At 31.6% G+C, this 18,065-nt stretch overlaps 1 protein-coding gene across 2 annotated transcripts; it reads left to right on the top strand.

Moving 5' to 3' along the window:
• The first annotated feature begins 1,442 nt into the window (after window positions 1–1,442).
• Window positions 1,443–17,392, top strand: LOC141449108 ((E3-independent) E2 ubiquitin-conjugating enzyme). 2 transcript variants are annotated; one of them, XM_074118189.1, is made up of 23 exons: window positions 1,443–1,773; window positions 3,523–3,696; window positions 3,796–3,954; window positions 5,102–5,254; window positions 5,935–6,062; window positions 6,145–6,314; window positions 6,470–6,580; window positions 6,676–6,818; window positions 7,215–7,328; window positions 7,471–7,685; window positions 7,804–7,966; window positions 10,946–11,109; window positions 11,216–11,380; window positions 11,486–11,634; window positions 11,795–11,970; window positions 12,560–12,837; window positions 12,917–13,002; window positions 14,623–14,742; window positions 14,877–15,040; window positions 15,135–15,396; window positions 16,001–16,202; window positions 16,316–16,431; window positions 17,002–17,392. In XM_074118189.1, exons 1-23 carry the CDS (start codon window positions 1,564–1,566, stop codon window positions 17,157–17,159), a joined length of 3,780 nt encoding a protein of 1,259 aa, XP_073974290.1. In that variant the 5' UTR covers window positions 1,443–1,563; the 3' UTR covers window positions 17,160–17,392. The 2 variants fall into 2 exon arrangements, with proteins under 2 accessions (XP_073974290.1, XP_073974289.1); XM_074118188.1 differs by having other exon boundaries at window positions 6,470–6,598.
• Window positions 17,393–18,065: the final 673 nt, after the last annotated feature.

Below are 18,065 nucleotides of genomic sequence, written 5' to 3'. Positions count from 1 at the left end.
GTAAAGTACTTGAGGGAGATGAACAATGTGGAGATGATGATGAATGTACTTGAAGAAGCTAATTCACTACAATAAGCGGATTTTTAAAGGAATCGTGGGTCCCATGTACCCTTCCTTAACATCAGTTTTCATGAAGAAATGTCAAGTGCAGTAGTTCTTTATTCGAATGGGCGGTGTAAGCTAAAGAGACAGATTCACATTTCCTATCATGGTTTTTCTTCAAATTCGGTATTTAGTAAAAAGTTTAATTCTCTCTAACGTACATATATATAAACCTTCACAGGCCTCTTCTGCCTGGCCTTAATATATTAAAGTAGGGCGAGTAGTTAATGATAATCGTTTTCACGTACCTCGTACTACCACTCCACTTCAGCGACTTTTTATGCACTCATTCTCTAATGGCAGACAATGACATTGACATTATAAATGTTACAAAAGGGTTCGAGCCTCGTTAAAACTCCACTGGAACCCATTCTGGGCAATGCAATCTGCCTCCACATTGCACTGTATCCCGAATGACTGGGTACCTAGCGAGAAAGCCCGGGACCTCAGCATTGGAATCCATTAAACTCTAACCACTTAGCAATCTCTTCCCTACCAATGTTGATAATTTGAATAGACCCCTATGTTTTAATAGAGTCGCTGAGTCTTTACGTTTATAGTCACCTCTTGAAGAAAGGATTGTGACTCAATATTGCACTCAGACGGTCTTAAGAAATAAAAGGAACGTTTGCTAATTACCTGAATGAGTGCAGCCCTAAGCTCCACCCCACTTTGACCCGTATAAGAAATTCAAACCACCCTCCCCTCCATCAAAGGATTTACTTTTTTTTCTATCTACTCCATTTTTCTCTGCTATTTAGATGAAAAATTAATCAATGTTTAATGTATTCTTAGACCTAGGGCAAATAATTGCCGACAGGTTTACAGGTATCTAAGAGTGAAGCAAAAGTTTACATAAGCTTTTTATCAAAAATTAAGTGCATTTATGTTGATAATTGATAGGATGGATGTTCTTATTGAAAACATGATTTGGTCTCAGCAAATAAAAGTTTTATTTTTCGCAATAAAATTTTAGTGATCGATTTTTTCGGAATTATGTTCGCAAGAAAATTTTATTACAATTCAATAATGTAAGGATACTTGGAGCTAAAACTCTCATCGCAAACACCTAGAATAAATACAATCATAAGATTCGCAAACAGACCTTTGAGATACCTTCGCCTTTGACAATTTTCAAACATAAATTTATATTGAATATTCTGTATGTTTTAAGTGTAAATTTCCTTGGGTAAAGTAGTATTTCAGTAAAGTGGGGGCAACTGAAATAAATTTCATAAACATTTTTATACTAGAAAATGGAAAATATTTAATAAAAAGATAAAGTACATATGGATAAATCATATTGCAATCGAAATAACTAATATCTATGGAAATTTATAAATTATCGTAGCAAAAATTTACCAACATTCAGCAAATACGGTGTAATCATGTAATGGCTAAACTGTGGGTTGCAGAGGCATTGCAAGATGGGCTTTTAAGTTTTTCCGTTTGATAATCAACATGGCTGCTGAACATCAGTACTTTTATGAGGATGAAGTTTATAGAGTTAATAAAAAAGGGAATATCGAATTCGGTATGGTTTTGGAAAACTCAGAATTGGTTAGCAGTGATGATGATTCAGACAATGAGGAGGGTGTCAAGATGAAAAAAGGACATATACGGGTTGCGTGGCATCCCACTGGTACTGAAGAAGTTGTTTCTGAAAAAAAGGTTTGAATTTTTAGACTAAATGAAGTTGGATCTTTTAATAATTAGGCTGAACTTTGTGTGTAGACATATTCGTCTTAAATAGTTGTGCTTAATATTTAACTTATATTTAAGTTCCACTTCCTTTAATCACTATGAATTAAAAATGACGAGTATCTTTATCGTAATAGGCGGTGTTTATTCTATAATGGAATAAGAGGGTGTCAATCACTCATGCAATAATTTAATGTAGTTTTACACATTATTCAGATAACCTAATGGCTATGGATTCCCCATGAAGTATTTGTAGCATATCTCGCAGTTTTAATGTGTTGGATAATCATACATAGAGATGTGTTTTATTCTTTAGGTGGTAATCTACTTTCCTGCTCTTTTCAGTTATTGATCTTAAATTAATATTTCAATCATAAAAAATGAGCTAGTAGTGATTGAAATAAACATAATTCCGTAATTCAAATTTCGTTTTTATTCAAGCGTTTCCTTTAAGAAAAATTAATTCCCGAAAGTTCTAAGTTATAGCTTTGTATATTTGTAAAATGATCGTTTATTCCGGAAAAGTTGTAGCTTGGGTGGCAAGGTGGTAGAGTTAGCATTTAGTGGATCATTTGGAGTTACCAGTGACAAGCATTTTCAAGTCTACCTCAGAAACTTTTTTTTAATAATATTAAGTTATTTATTTGAAGACCCATTCACTGGGACTTTGATGTATTGGTTTGTAATCTTCATTGATTGATGGTACTGTTGGTGATTAAATATGAATACTTGGTTTTTGAACATATCCTATTCTACTCTCATTAATAAATGTTTCCAACATGAACCCTCAGATGTTATTCACAACCTTCGGTCGAAATGGTTTGGTTGGGTCCTACTTTCAGTATAAATAACAAATATTGTGAAACTTTTATGCATTTGACAGAACAGATTCAAATGAACTCACTTATTCTGTATTTGCTTTCCAATGAGGGAAATCAGTGTCATACACTTGTTTCTTTGAAAAGATTCGAATTGCTCAATCGAGAGATTTCTTTCTTTCCTAAGCTGAACTCCAGCGGTAGAAGTTAATTTCTTAACTCGATAACAATTCTTCTTCTTAATAATTAAAATTAATTCGTTGTGATTAAAAAAGTATGAGAGTTGGAATTCTTTGTCCTTACATCGTTTGTGAAAATTAAACTTGTAAAATCTTGAGCTTTTATATTACACAATTTCAATTATGATGCAATGAAATTGATTCTTAAATTCCCATAAGCTTTGGCAGATGACTTTGTGTGTTTAGTTTTGAGTCATTTTTTCTTCGACACTTAAGAAAGGAGTTAGGAAGCAAAGGAAAAGGATCAGATACTTTTTTTGAAATAATGTTTTTAATATTGGTTCTTCTGAAGCGAAGTGTCGCGCCTAAATATTGTGGTGCACCACTTCCTTATAATATGACTTTCAACATATTGTCTTAGTTATTTTGATGTTTAGCGTGTTCTCTCTTTAATGTAAACTTTTCGTCTATATTAATTAAAAAAGTTCTGGTTAATGCAACAATTGAATATCGTTCTGGAATGAAATATTTCATTATTTTTTGATTAGTTGTACAAGGAACTTCTACATAAGTTGCTTCTTGTATTACTTATTTTGTTTTCATTTTTGAAAAAAAAAAAAATATATATATATATTTTGCCGGAATTAAAATTTTTTCAGCTAAGAAAAGAATCTTTTAATCACGAAATCTTAAAAAAAAAAAAATGAATATGTAATATTTAGGTAGGTTTGGCGGATCGTTCATTAATGCCTGGAGATGTAGTAAGAAGAATGATCAAAGGCAAAGATACACAAAGAGGATATTGCCGTCATATGGAAGTTATTGCTTGCGTACAAGTTGTTGGATCTAAACACATCATCAATAATATAAATAGTAAAGATCTTGTCCCAATAGAGGTAAGCTTGTGTATTTTTCTACCCTACTCCTTCTTTTATTTTTTTTCATTTTTCTTTATAGTTTTAACAAATCATAATCTTATTTGGGTTTACTTACAGGAATTAGGTCCTGACATTGCAGTTTGTTTGGACTCTTGGGTTGGAGGTATAAAACTTGCACACACGAAACTAGTTCTTAGGTTGCCGGATAATACTCGATGCGTAGTACTTGATCCAGATTCTATTGGATTAGAAGTTTTTGATGAAAAAAAAGATTCAGTAAGTTTTTGCTTGATTTTCAGTCCAGCATAAAACGTTTTATTTATTATTAAGCGCGGACACTATTTCTTTCTTTCATTTCTGGTTCGTAAGAAATAAGGAATATACTCTTTAAATTTGTTGTCTTTAGGGTTTTCGGTCTGTTAACGCAACTGTTCCATGGTGTATTGTGTTGAGAAGCATTGTATTTTGGCTAAATTTAGATATTTTTTGTATATGCAGTCATGAAAAGTCTGCCGGGAATGTGAAGTTGACTTATCTAAAAATCTTCAGATTGGGAAAAAGGAGAGGCTAATCGATCAGTATCCCTTATTTCCCAAGAAGGAGTGTTACTCATTAACTGTCACCATTTCTCTTGCGGAATTTACTGCTTACGTCTATTCACCCGAATAGTAATCCATCTTTACTTCAAAGTATTACCGAAACCTTGCATGCGCGAGCATATGAAGGAGAAAATAAACACAAAAACGAATAAGTAGCGCAATAAACAGTGATTTAAACAACTGGAATCAAAAATGATCATCGAATGTGGTTCTGAAGCAATTTTTGCAATTAACCCTTGTAACTTGTTTCAGTTTGGTCTATTGTTGTAGATACTTTTATATTAAGAAAAACAAATGAAAGTTTAAAATTTTAAATGTTTGTTTTGCCCTTCTAGAGCTGATACGGTGTCGCAAATGAGCATTAATTACTCGGTAAATGAAATCTATGGAATTCAAATTCTAGTGACACAATGCGCTACAACTAAATCCGCTCCTTTTAAAGTACAGCTATCGTGGCTCTTGTAGATTTAAAATCGAAGAGGGAGTGATTGATAAAAGCTAAATCCACTGCGATGTAAGAGTTGTGTTTTACCGAAATCTTAGTGTTTGTACATAGATTGTAGCACAGCGCCCATTACATATGAAATGTGTAGCCTCTTCTGTAATTTTACTAATTGTTTTTAGTATTTGGTTTTGGTAGAGTTTTTGTATCACATAAGATAGCGCTATAAACAACGATAAAATATTGACACTACATGTTTCTCAAAAAAACAAATTCTAACAGATTTGATAGTTTTCCTTGACATTAGAGCCCAAATTTTGCTTTCATATTTTTTACTTCATGTAAATTTTACTTTAATAAAGTTATATTTATTAATAACCAGGATGCGGAATTTTCACATCGTGGAGATTACTATCCGGGACAAACTTTATGGGGACCATTGAATGTACTGGATGATATAGCAGAATGGATTGAACCAAAAGAACCTGTAAGACCTTCTGTGAAGTATAAGTCTTCTGGACTTAAGATAATCAAGGTTAGCCTTAGTTATTTATTTATTAATTTTTTAATAGGTTTATTACTTCTTTTGTTAATCATGTGATTTATTTTTATTTTTAATTTAAAGCTTTCTATGATTTTTGGTGCCCGGAGCCTTTCAGTCCACTGCCGGTCCGTAGACGGTATTCTCTCGCTCAGTTAGTTAACACTTCCCATTACTGGTCAGTAAGGATTTGATCCGGGACTTCCCCGGCTTACTAGTCCACCGCGCTACCATCTGAGCCTTTTCATAATCTTTCAATAGTTTTGCAGGCGCTTAAAGAAAAAGCTAGTTTACTACTCTGCTGCTTTCTACTCACAAATTCTAAGAATATTTAGGCAGTAATTGCCAGAACTTAATTGAAACTAAAATAAATAAGATAAAGATAATAATAATTATTCATTAATACAGTTTCTCTAACTTATTACTTCAGTTTTTTAAGTGAAACTCTGAAAAAACTGGGCCATCTTTTAGTTATCTGATTAATGACAGCTTGGTTTTTAGAAGCACCATTTTCACTCGATTTTGTATGATGTACTTATCAATTTTGTTTGATAAACCCAAAAAATGTTTCATACTTAGTTTCGTAGGGTTCGTAGGGTAGGACATTGATTTTATTTTTTGATATATCATTTCACAAAGTACTATGTAACTGTGTTTGGTATATTATGCCTTAGGTCGTTGTTGAAGATGTTCAAGTAGATTCTGTAGCCGTTCATTGGCAGTGTAAAGCCTATTCTAAAGACGGAGCTGGCTCTGATAAAGAACAGCCTAAAGTACTTATACAAGGAGAGGATTTGAAGAGGTTAGTCTTTGTAAAAGAAAAAACAATAGTCTTCTGTTTTGTTCGCAAATGGAGTCAAAATTTTAAATATAATTTTTATCAGGTTGAAGTTATTGACAGTATTTGAGCCGTGTACCCTGCAGGTCGGGGATCGTAGTATTTATACTTTAAAAGAAAATGATGTAATAACTACTAGAGAACAGTGGCGTAAAGAACAGAAAAGAATAATACTTAAAGACGGGCATGGAGTAAAAGCTAAAAGGAAAAGACAAGGTAAAGCTTTAAGATTTTGGATATTGATTTCTCTTACTTCTTTGAGGTATTTTTATTGATAAAGTGCTTAGTATCAATGAATTATTACTGTAATATCAAATATTCTTTTAAAATTCCTATGTACTTGGTGATTTTGTAATCCAAATGTTCTTTAGGATCAAAATATAAAAAAGTTGGAAATGGCCCCAAAAATAAACCTGATGTTGAGAATGGACATATGGAACAAATAAAAAATGTGGAAAATTTGAATATGCAATTCGATGAAAGTACTTTAGATAATAATAGTGAGTTTTTGCTAGCAATAATTATAATAAACAACTGCTTTTATGATACACTTTTTTGTTTCGCTTCTTTCTTTTAGAACATTCGGAGACTCGCGAAGAAGAGGAAAGCTCAGAGTATGATACAGACACAGTGAGTAATGCAACAAGCAGTAGTGCCAGTGGAGTAAGCAGCACATTTAATAAGAAGCACGCTTCACTTCCGATAAGAACATTAACAAAAGTAAGCTGTAATCTGAAAATCGTAGCTATTTATCCCGCAGAGAACGTACTCTCTCTCTTTTTACACTCCAGTGTAAAAATAATTTCTTCGGGTCCATATTTGTTTAGAAATCTCTTAACTGCGATATTATAAAATCATCGAAATTCTTGAGTATTGAAGAGAGGAGAATTCTGGGAAAGATCCACAGGCCCAGCAAACTAAATTGGATCTGTGCTTAGGTCATCCTGTTGCCCCCTATATTTATATTTTTTTTTAGAGATAGTGGTAAATTCTGCCTGTTTGGTATTGTGGATGACATCAAATTCACGTCTGCCGATCAAAGTTATTATGTTCCACTGAAGAATCTTAATAAGTTAGTATGATATTTTATTTAACTTTAACTTGCAAATTTTACAGAAATTAAGAAGAAGTGCCCAAAAAAAGATTGTAACACCTGTTAAGTTGATTCCTGGAAATAAAGTTATTGTAGAAACAGTTAGCACGATGTCAACTGCGGATGTTGTATGGCAGGTTAGGTTGTTCACAATTTTAATTATAAATTGGATAATTAATTTGATTGCAGCTATTATTTAGTCATCTGTTCACAAATTAAATAAGAGATATCCTACCACTTCTTTTTGTATTACAATTATTAAATATATTTATTTTACAGGATGGCTCTGTTGAAAAAGGAATTCCTTCGACTGAACTGTACCCTATACATCATCTAGATGATCAGGAATTTTTCCCAGGGGATTTCGTTATTGAAAATAGGGAAGAAGGTTGTATGAGAGTATATGGAGTTATCCAAAGAGTGGATCATGCTGGAAGAACAGCAACAGTTAAATGGTTCCGTACTTATTCTACCGCAAATAATGTTGATCCTCAGTAAGTGTAATAATTTTGAGTATTAATTCTGGAAAATTGAATAAACTATGTAATTTATAGTTCATGAAAATAGGTTTCATAAGTTTTTTATGTTAATTAAGATTATTTTTTTCATTAGACCTACTTTGCTAATGGAAAATGAAGTTAGTGTATATGATTTGAAAGATCATCCTGACTTTCAATATAGGCCAGGAACAGTAGTAATTAGGGTTGCTAATTTTCAAGGGGAAGATGAGGGATGTACAGCTGGACAAGTTTTAGACAATTATCCAGAAGGAAGGGTATGTCACAGTTTTGAAATCATTAACATTAGTCTTGTAATGCATTTTCCAAAAAATAATACATTAAACAGATTTAGGCATTTCTATGGAATATTCTGCTCCATTTATCTGTAAAACTTATCTCGTGTTTGTATCTAAGTAATCATCACACTTTTGAATATAATCAGTTAATGACAGCAGGTTAGACAGACAAAAATATTTATAACATTTTTATGCACGTATGTCACATACACATAAAAATAAATGTTTTTGTATATTTCTGATCGGTTGTTATCCATTAATTTTTTTATCCTTTATTGTTCATTAGATTAGTGTAGAGAACTTTATTTTCCACTTATAAAACCTCTTATTAAAACTGTCCGGTAGGACAGTTGTATAAGGGTTGATCGTCAAAAACTGCACGAAAAAGCGTAACGTTGAAAAACACCCAACTTTGATTTTTTTTTTCTCTTTTTGTATAAAAGATAAAATTCCCAAATTTTCTTTAAAATATAGGGCAAACCCTCCTTTATGACTGTAATTTTTTGCAACAACACAGATCTAATAGATTTCGAGAAAAAAGTTGTTGAAAATGAGCAAAAACGGCATTTTCAAAAATTGGTCTTGTTCTTCTTGTTGTTACCTTTTTTGTAAACAACGTACAGCCTAAACGCGCGAACCGATTTTCATGAATGAGGTGTCATTCGATTCGGAATTTTATGTATATGTGCCTTTTGGGGGTCTCGACGCTGCACATCGAATGGGAGAGGAGTTAGCCCCCTTTATGTAAGGCCCCCTCAAAAATTATTACTAATTACTCTGTAAATCTTAACCCGATTATGATAAAATTTGGTAGGATGATAGGGTTAGGGCTCCCCTACGTAACAATAAAGCGGCGATCAGCTCTTACACTTGTTAAGGGGAAGTATAGCAATCGTTTCAAATTATCGACACGTGAACCGTTTTTCATGAATGAAGTGTCATTCGAATCGAAATTTTGTATAGATTTGCACTTTAAAAGTCTCGACGCTATGCCTCATGAGGAGGGGAGTTTGCCCTACCCAAGTAAGGCCTTTTATAAAACTATTAATACTAATATTTCTATTGTATAACGCTTTGTCCGATTTTGATAAAATTTAGCAGGAAGAAGTGGTTAAAGCTCCTCTACGTGGCTGTGAAGTGCCATCATGCTCTTACACCTACTAAGAGAAAGTATTGCAATCGTTAAAATTATCAATGAATGAACCGATTTACACCAATGAATTGTCGTTCGATTCAAAATCTTTGCCTCTTTGCCTTTTAGGGAGCAGTACTGTAATTGCAGTTTATTTTTCTTACTCCTCTTAAAAGGAAGTACTGAAATCGCAGATTAATTTTGTTACTTAAGTACAAATACCTTCCTATTTTATTCAAAACGTTTTCTCAAAAAAAAATTGTTATTGAGGATGGTTTGGGGACCGCAACTATAATCATTCTTTAAAAAGATCTCTCCAGTGGTAGTTACGGTTCCTACTTAACACCTTATCAGGTTATAATGATAGAATTGCTTATTCCAAATTTTAAAAAAATCTGTAAAGCAGATATGTAACTTTGCAAAATAGACAAAAAGAAAAATCTATCCAAAGGGTACAAAAATCTCCTTAACAAAAACTTACAGTTTAAAAAGTTAAGTACAAGGGTTGATTAAACGCCAAAAGGTACACAAATCAGCAAGTACCCAACATTTCATTTATACTTCATTGATATTATTTAAGTAATTTTACTGCATTAATTTTCATTCATATTTTTTAAAATTTATTAGATGTCACAGACCCTTATGCTGGCCAGTTTATTCATTATCTTTTTTTTGTTATAATATTGATAAAATGTATAATATAGTATATCTTCGTTATTAAATAGGTACTTTATTTTAACTCTATTCCAAATTATTCTTCTGATTTATCTTTAATATGCCCTTTATTTTGAGTAGTCACATATACATGCATGTTAAACTAGAAAAAGACTAAGAGTCGGCTACTGTTTAAATTTGAATCAATATTTTTGGATTTTAAACAATATTTCAGTCTTGAATTCGTCTTGCCGAAATATTCGTGAGTACAAATAACAAACAGTTAATAACAAGTAGATTATTCAACAATAATTATTCATTTCTCAATTGTAATTTAATTTAGTCCCCCTAATTTTATTTATAGTAAAATACTGGAATAATTAGCTGTCCTAAAAATATACATATCTTATTCATTTTATATTACACATATTCAACATTGTGGGAAGAAAACTTAGATTGAGAATGTAATTGAAGAAAACTATATTATTTGCGATAAAGCCAGATAATTATTACCTATTATTATAAACGTTTGACTACTACATAAAATGACAATTACTTTAATCGAAGAATGAACTTAAACCGACGATTTTTATTTAAAAATACAAATAAATAAATAAAATAAACAAAATCATTAATATATGTTGGTGTGAGCATTTTTTTAAAAAAAGTTTTTGAATTTTTTAGCCTCATATTTTTTTTTATTTTTTATAACGTTTTTCTTTCTAACCTGTAATTAATAGTTTGATTATTATAAATAACTAGATATTACAGTCAATCTACAGTGCTACTTGAACAAATATTTTGTAGATGAAAATGGCCAGCATAAGGGTCTGTGACATCTAATAAATTTTAAAAAATATGTATGAAAATTAATGCAGTAAAATTACTTAAATAATATCAATGAAGTATAAATGAAATGTTGGGTACTTGCTGATTTGTGTACCTTTTGGCGTTTAATCAACCCTTATACTTAACTTTTTAAACTGTAAGTTTTTGTTAAGATCATTTTATGACGCACTGTGAACGTCATAAATTATCATGAACAAATTACATGAAATTATTTTCGATTTTTGAGAGACCCTCCAAAAATGCAAACGGCAAGGAACGTGAATTCTGAATTTGTTAATTCTTGTTGTGGTAAATAGTCAAATAATCTTTTACTGTACCATTAGGTTCGAGTATGGTGGGTTGAAGGGCACATATCAATGTGTTGGCCTCAAGATTTATACAAAGTTGGTGAATACGATTCTGATGAAGGAGAATTGTGGGACGATGGAACTAGTGACGAAGGATCTTGGCAGACAGAATCTGAAGAGTTGGGAACCATAGACGAACAGTAAAAATTTTCTTTGACTTCAATAATAAAATCAGAATAGACACTCTATTTTCTGATTCTTGATGTTACTTATTTCTATTTTTTGATTTTACAATATATGTTTTAGTTGTTTAGAAGAGACCCACGATGAAAGTCTAAAACCTAAGTTAGCTGCTAATATTGAAAAGGCAAGAATAGCCATGTCAAGACTCGAAGAGATTTTCACACAGAATCCTTCCCTACAAACTACTGAAGTAATGAGAAAACTTTTAGAGGTTTATAAAGATTGCAGGTAATATTTAAAGTTTTATGTTATAATTGGATACTACTTTTTAATTTGATAAGATCATTATTAGATTAGTTTTATTAATTTACACTTTAACTTGACTAATTTTAGATATTTAGATAAGCTGATGGGGACAGCATTTTTTCATGAAAGACATTTTGAAGGATTGTTGGAAAGAGTGAGGGAACGCGGCAGGACTAATCTGGCACAGAGAGTTGCTGATCAAGTTCATAGACTTTTTACACATATTGAAAGTAACGGTAGGTCTATCCTAAACATCGTTATTACTGTATAACATCTACATTACATTTGAATCGTTTATGCTACTTTGCCAGAAATCTTTTCTGTCATGTATAATTCATAACTGTACTTAAATTGGTTTATACATGTTGTAATAATTTATGAATATTGGATTGGCAGAACAGTTGCAGGACCAGTCTTTAATCAATCCCTCCGCTGGAGGTGATAAACTATCTATTGTTACCTCAAACTCAAACACAACAGAAGAACTTGGTGACGAGAAAAATATTCGAGATGCTGCCGGAGAATTCTTATCTGGAAGCCTGGCGTCCCTTGAAGCTAGGGTTTCTGCTAAGGTATGTGGCTAATGATTTCTTCCCTAAATATCAAATAAATTTGCATCGTACTTTTCAAAAAAATAAAAAAACTCTTGAAAATACCTGTTGAAATACTTTCTTAAATAACAATAACAATAATAATTATAACTCACAAAACAAATTATTGAAAATGATGCCTAAAATTGAACCTAATCTTTTGTTTACAGTACTCACCTATAAATCTATAAATTCAGTTTGTTAAATTTTTCTAGAAAAATACGTTTTAGGATCGGGGAAGCTTCTTTAGTGTTAGTTCAGTGTAATGTAAGGGTATAATAATGAATAAATATCTGAAAATAGAAGTTAAAAGAGAATTTGTACACAAAACCTTAGAAACGATAGTAAGATAAGATCAAATGAGTGTTCACACCTATTTTTTTTATTTTCTTTTTGCTTTGCTCCTCCCTCATAATGTTCAGTGGTGTGCCTCAGTGTTCATTGTTAATGAAAAGACAAAATCATTTCTAAGATTTAAAAAAAAAAGAAAAAACAAAAAACAGAGTCACAAAATTATTCTTGTTTTACAAAAAAACAAAATAAAATAATAACATAAGAGATTCATTTTTAGGTTCAAAGACATGTTGGTTTAGAGTTGAACGATAGTAGTAGTACATCTATTCAAGATCAAAACTCCACCTTTGGAACACTTGCACTTACGTTCAACAATAGCAATCCAAATGTGCATCACTCGAGCAATAGCCAGAGCAAATCCACTGCCCAATCAGAATCTTCAAATCAACAGCCACAGTGCAACCAAGGGCCTGTCTGCGCGGCTAATGTGTGTGTAAGACTTTGTTCACTCTTACTTGGGCAGCTGGTTAAAGCACATGCTGAAGTAATCAGAAGGTTATTATTTGTCACAATTAAATCGCTTTAAAACTTAGACATTTATGTTAGTGTAGCTGTTTAATTCTTGAATTTTTAGATTTGGTGGTAATTCCGGCTCTATGAGCGAAGCGGCAAATAGTGTTTCTCCTAATGCTAAAGAATCTGAAAAAGAAACTAATGATGGTAATATAATTTGTACATTCCGATATTATTGTTTTAATTATGTATATATAATTTGTATATACTCCCCGAGCAGCGAGCTCTAAGAGGTGGAAGACAAAATCTGTGGGCCGGCAGCAGAAATCAAACGCGGGACCTCCGCATGAGCATTCAGTGATCTAACTACTGGAGAATTTCTTTCTTTAGTGCTGTTGTTATTATTTTCCTTTCTTTCCAGTCTCCGATATGTTTTAGCAGTGTACGAATTTAATTTCCAGTTAGGCACTTTTTTAGCGCCTAGACACATTTATTATTGGTAACTTAGAAATTTATGGAAAAGTTGGCATGTACATTACAGTCATAGAGGCATTATTCCATAGGTACTGTGCAGAACCATGATGTACTGTAGGTATCAGTTGGACACTATTTTGAGCCCTTATTCTGCAAACTTATGTTTTTCCCCACCACTTTTAGTGGGGATAGCTATTTCAGTTGTTACGTCTTTACCATGCTAAGCAGAACTATTAAGGTCGATTGTAGGTTGTTCTTTCAGTGGACACTCCTATCACAGTACAATCTGCATGTAAGCTAAGGTTGAGCCTCATTTGTAAGGTACACTTCTTTTAATAAACCCGACCTTTGTTGCTAATTTTCGATAGATAATTTTAGTCACCTAATTGTTGCTAATTGATTGGGTCGATGAATCTAATCGGATTGTCTTACTATTTATGTAACTCCTAATGCATATAACTTTATCCTCCTCAGATAAGATTTTGTGCGAGAAATGAGGTCTGTCTGTGAAACACCTAACATATCTCGCAATTTCTTAAAATGAATGACGAACACACTTAAGTTAGATTCCTGAATTCGCTGGTCTGAATTCCACTGGTTTTAGAGATGATCCCAACAGCGGGGAGCGCCAAAACTAGTCAATATCTGCAAAATGAATGCGGTCTATCGCAATATATATATATATATATATATATATATATATATGTTGTCATGATTTGCTCTTGATGTAGGCAGTTGTTAATATTAATCACATTATGGGGGGCTAAATTTAGTTTGGAAAACTGTCATTATCTGAACAAAATCTCTCTTGATTATCAAAGATGGATTATAAAAGTATGCAGAGGGATATAAAATTAAATAGCAGCCCTATTAAGATTGAACTAAGTTTTGTGTCCCAAGAGTTATTTAGAGGTTGAAGAATTACAACATACAGCATATGCTGATTTATGATGTAAGTGGTTTAAAATATCTTCTGTATCTACTAAAGAAATAGTTGATCTTTTGAATAGAAAAACTATAGCACTGACTGATTTCTGCTAATCTGCTTATTCAAATAAGCAAAATTGTTTAAAAAATACATATGCTATTTCTCTCCAAGTATTCATTTTTATTTATTAATTTTATTTCTGTAAGAAAATTAATATTATTTAATTTGTCGATAAGTACATTTAATTTTTTTTTCTGATTTGCCTACTGTAATGGTTGAATAAACAACAGGTTTTCTTTTGTATTTTTTCATTTAGTTTTATAAGTTCTAGTTTTTTGTACAAGTTTTCTGAATGTATAAATAAACATTTTTATTTCTAAATGTTAAAAAATTAATATATCTAACATTATTACACTGTATTTTAGAAATAATACATTCAAAGAATAATACTGACGGTCAACCAAATCAGACTTATAATACGGTAGAGGTCAATGGAACTATAGACTCCAATGATGACAGCATTCCTATACCCTCGGAAAAGGGAGGTCAGTTATTATTATATTCATCAAGGACTAAAGCGATTATATTTTATTACTATCATTCTCAAACATTTATTTCAAACAGTTGTATCTCCTTTGTTGGTTTGATTTAATAATGTAATGTAATATTATTATTCTAGTTTTTACAATCGTGGATTCTGCGCCAAATAGTCATAAATACAAGCTCACAATGTTCCAACCGTCAGATACCAAACTGTTTTTTAGAAGAGTTAGAGAAGAGATTAAGCTTCTCAAGAATTCTCTACCTGCTGGCATATGGGTGACAGGCTTTGAAGACAGAATGGTTCGTTACTAATAGGACTATCAGCTTTTGTATAATACAGGCTAGTTATTTTACTCACTTAAAATTCATCACTTTCGTAAAAAATTTGTTTCAGGACCTTTTCTCTGTTATGATACGAGGACCGTCAAAGACGCCATACGAGGATGGACTGTTTTTCTTTGATTTTCAACTTTCTGCTGATTATCCAAAAACTCCTCCTCATTGCCACTACGTGTCTTATTGTTCTGATCGATTAAATCCAAATCTTTACGAGGATGGTAAAGTCTGTGTTAGCTTACTTGGGACTTGGACCGGGAAGGGTACCGAAGTTTGGACCTACACTTCTAACTTACTTCAGGTCATTGTCTCAATTCAAGGTAAATATCTGTTTTCATTGTTCTTTATTATGATATTTAGGGCGTAACAACATTTGCTGATCGTTGGATCCTTCGCATTATTCTACTGGCCTCTTAGGGTGTGAAAGTCTAAGCTCTGCAACTTAATCCCGAAACCTCCGAGAGCTTGTCCAGTACACTAATGATTTAATTAATTCTGTTAAATTTAATTTAATAATTTAATTAATCCTGTTTTAATTGCTACCCTGTATCTCTTGACAACATATTAATTTAACTTAGAGAAACTGTTTGGTATCAGATAGCAGAGAAATTAGAAAAAAAATAAAATGAAGATTAAAAGTGCTATCACATTTAGATCTCCGGATTTAGCGGGTTGTTCCTAAAACATTTGTAGTCTTGGACTGACAGAGATTTTGAACTTCAAATAATCTACCTTACAATTTCTTGTGTCTCAAAATTTTCTGAGTATATTAAATTAAATGCATTAATAGAAATTTGTGTATAGAAATTCCTTTTGAAACTTTTGCTTACTTATCTACAAACTCTTTATTGCTGACATATAAATAATATAAAAGATTAAAAATACAATCAGTACTAACATTGTGTATTCTTTCATTTATTGTAGGACTAATCTTAGTTAATGAACCATATTTCAACGAAGCAGGTTATGAAAAACAGAAAGGAAGCCAACAAGGAAGAGAAAATTCTAGAATGTATAATGAAATGGTCGTTTTGAAATTAGTGCAGGCAATGACTAAATTGGTTGTAAATCCACCACCTGTATTCAAGGATGAGATCAACCAACACTTCAAACAACATGCAAACAAGTAAACAAGGCCTTTTATATTCAAAGTAACGCCTTTAAAAAAAAAGAGATTTCTCTTTCATGATATGCGTAAATGGGTTTATTTTTTTTTATATTGAAGTCAAATTTTTCTAGGTTATGTGAAAGATTGGAATCTTGGCTTGATCTATCTGAGAACTATAACAACGCCCATCCTTTATCTCCAACTACTCCCACAACGTATAAACAGTTACAAGACATGCATACTGATGGTAAGTTTTTTTATTCACTTCTTTTTACAAGCTAATGCCTCAAATGCGTTATTTTAATTTCAACCACTACAAAAATTGTCAAATCATTTTTTTTTATATCGTATTTATAATGAAATACAAAAAAATACAGTTGAAAATGTGTTTAGTTCCGCAGAGCTGGATGGTATCTTTGATTTATTCGTTTTAGCACGAATGTTGTATGTAGTCATGCACGCAGGGATCCAATAAATATCAATATACATGCTTTCTACGACGTATACAATTAAAACTATTAATTTGGACATTTCCTTCACTTTAGTCTTTATTGTTCCTGTTACCATTTATTGTTTTATAAACATTTATGACAATTTGATTTATTAAAAAAAATTAATAATTTTAGTTTTTTGTGAGCTTTAACACCACTGGTCACTACGTCCGCATCCTTGTCAGTGCATGGTTAATTTTTAGACAGTGAAAGATGAATAATTTTGATTGTATTTTTGTTCTACATATTTTTAACAGAAATAAACTGAAAATATCTATAATAACCTAAAAACTAAATGTGTTATTGATATGTTTTTGTTTTTCCAGGAGTTAGGCTTCCAGAATTTCCATTAATTCCTGCATCGAAAGGTTTTTGTATTACATTGAGAAAGACGTTAGTCAATTTTAAAAATGTTTTAGACACGCAGCAACATTACTATCAACAACAACAGCCAGATAATATTTCTGCATCGTGCACCAGTTAGTACAGGTGCTGTGCGTAGATCTAATCTATCGCTACATTGCCTCTCACCCCATTATTCAAATAAAATCGCAAAAAAAGAAGCGTGTTGTAAGCCAGCCATTTGTAATCAATTCTTATGATTGCTGCCTACTAGTTAAACTAATATATACATTAGTGATGAATAGCAAAGGACAGTTTAGCGCCTGGAATTTTAATTTACAAAAGATTATAATTAGCTTTAAAGACAAAAACAAATATGTATTGATTGTACAAACGTTATGTTCATTAAACCAAAAAGAAATATATATATATACAGTGCATGATATATATATATATATATATATATATACAGTGTATGATATATATATATAAAATAAACACGTTACAAATATATATATATATAAAATTAGGATTAGAAACTGGTGTGATGATTAAATTTGTAAATACTTTATTAAAATAAAAAAGAATAATCAGTGACATAATTAGTTTATATTATGTGAATCATTTTTATGACGTCTAGTCCTTTGTTTTGATAATGCTCTACCTCTTTCTAAACATATTTATGTAGTTAAAAAAAAGTTACTTAATTTGATTTGTACCTATTTTTCATTTAAATACTTTCACGGAGTTCAGTATTTTCTGCGATTTTTTATGCTTTAATTATTTCAATTAATGCTATGAATAAAGTAGCTTAACTACGAACGGAAAGCGTTTAATTCCTATATAAGCAATTGAAGCTATGTTGACTTCTGTGGTGCTAAGTAAGTTGGGAAGTATAATTAATTGTTCTAACAGAATGCGCTTTTGTGAATTTTGCTTAAAATGCATTTTCTCTTAAAACAGATCATTACTTTCCCATATTCAGAACCTCTGGGTAATGTACTTTATTCAAGAGGAAATAAAAACTTTCATTTATCTTTGTGAAAAA

This window comes from Rhodnius prolixus, unplaced genomic scaffold, assembly GCF_049639745.1.
Source record: "Rhodnius prolixus isolate KJV_2025 unplaced genomic scaffold, Rpr scaffold_2, whole genome shotgun sequence".
Taxonomy (NCBI): domain Eukaryota; kingdom Metazoa; phylum Arthropoda; class Insecta; order Hemiptera; family Reduviidae; genus Rhodnius; species Rhodnius prolixus.
This window is presented reverse-complemented; position numbering and strand designations above follow the sequence as displayed.

Bases quoted from the DNA above. Each gene is read 5' to 3' on its own strand.
- LOC141449108 (XM_074118188.1), top strand. From the start codon at position 1,564: ATGGCTGCTGAACATCAGTACTTTTATGAGGATGAAGTTTATAGAGTT. The intron at 3,697-3,795 runs GTAAGCTTGTGT...GTTTACTTACAG, and splicing joins AAGATCTTGTCCCAATAGAG to GAATTAGGTCCTGACATTGC. The intron at 13,003-14,622 runs GTAATATAATTT...ACTGTATTTTAG, and splicing joins TGAAAAAGAAACTAATGATG to AAATAATACATTCAAAGAAT.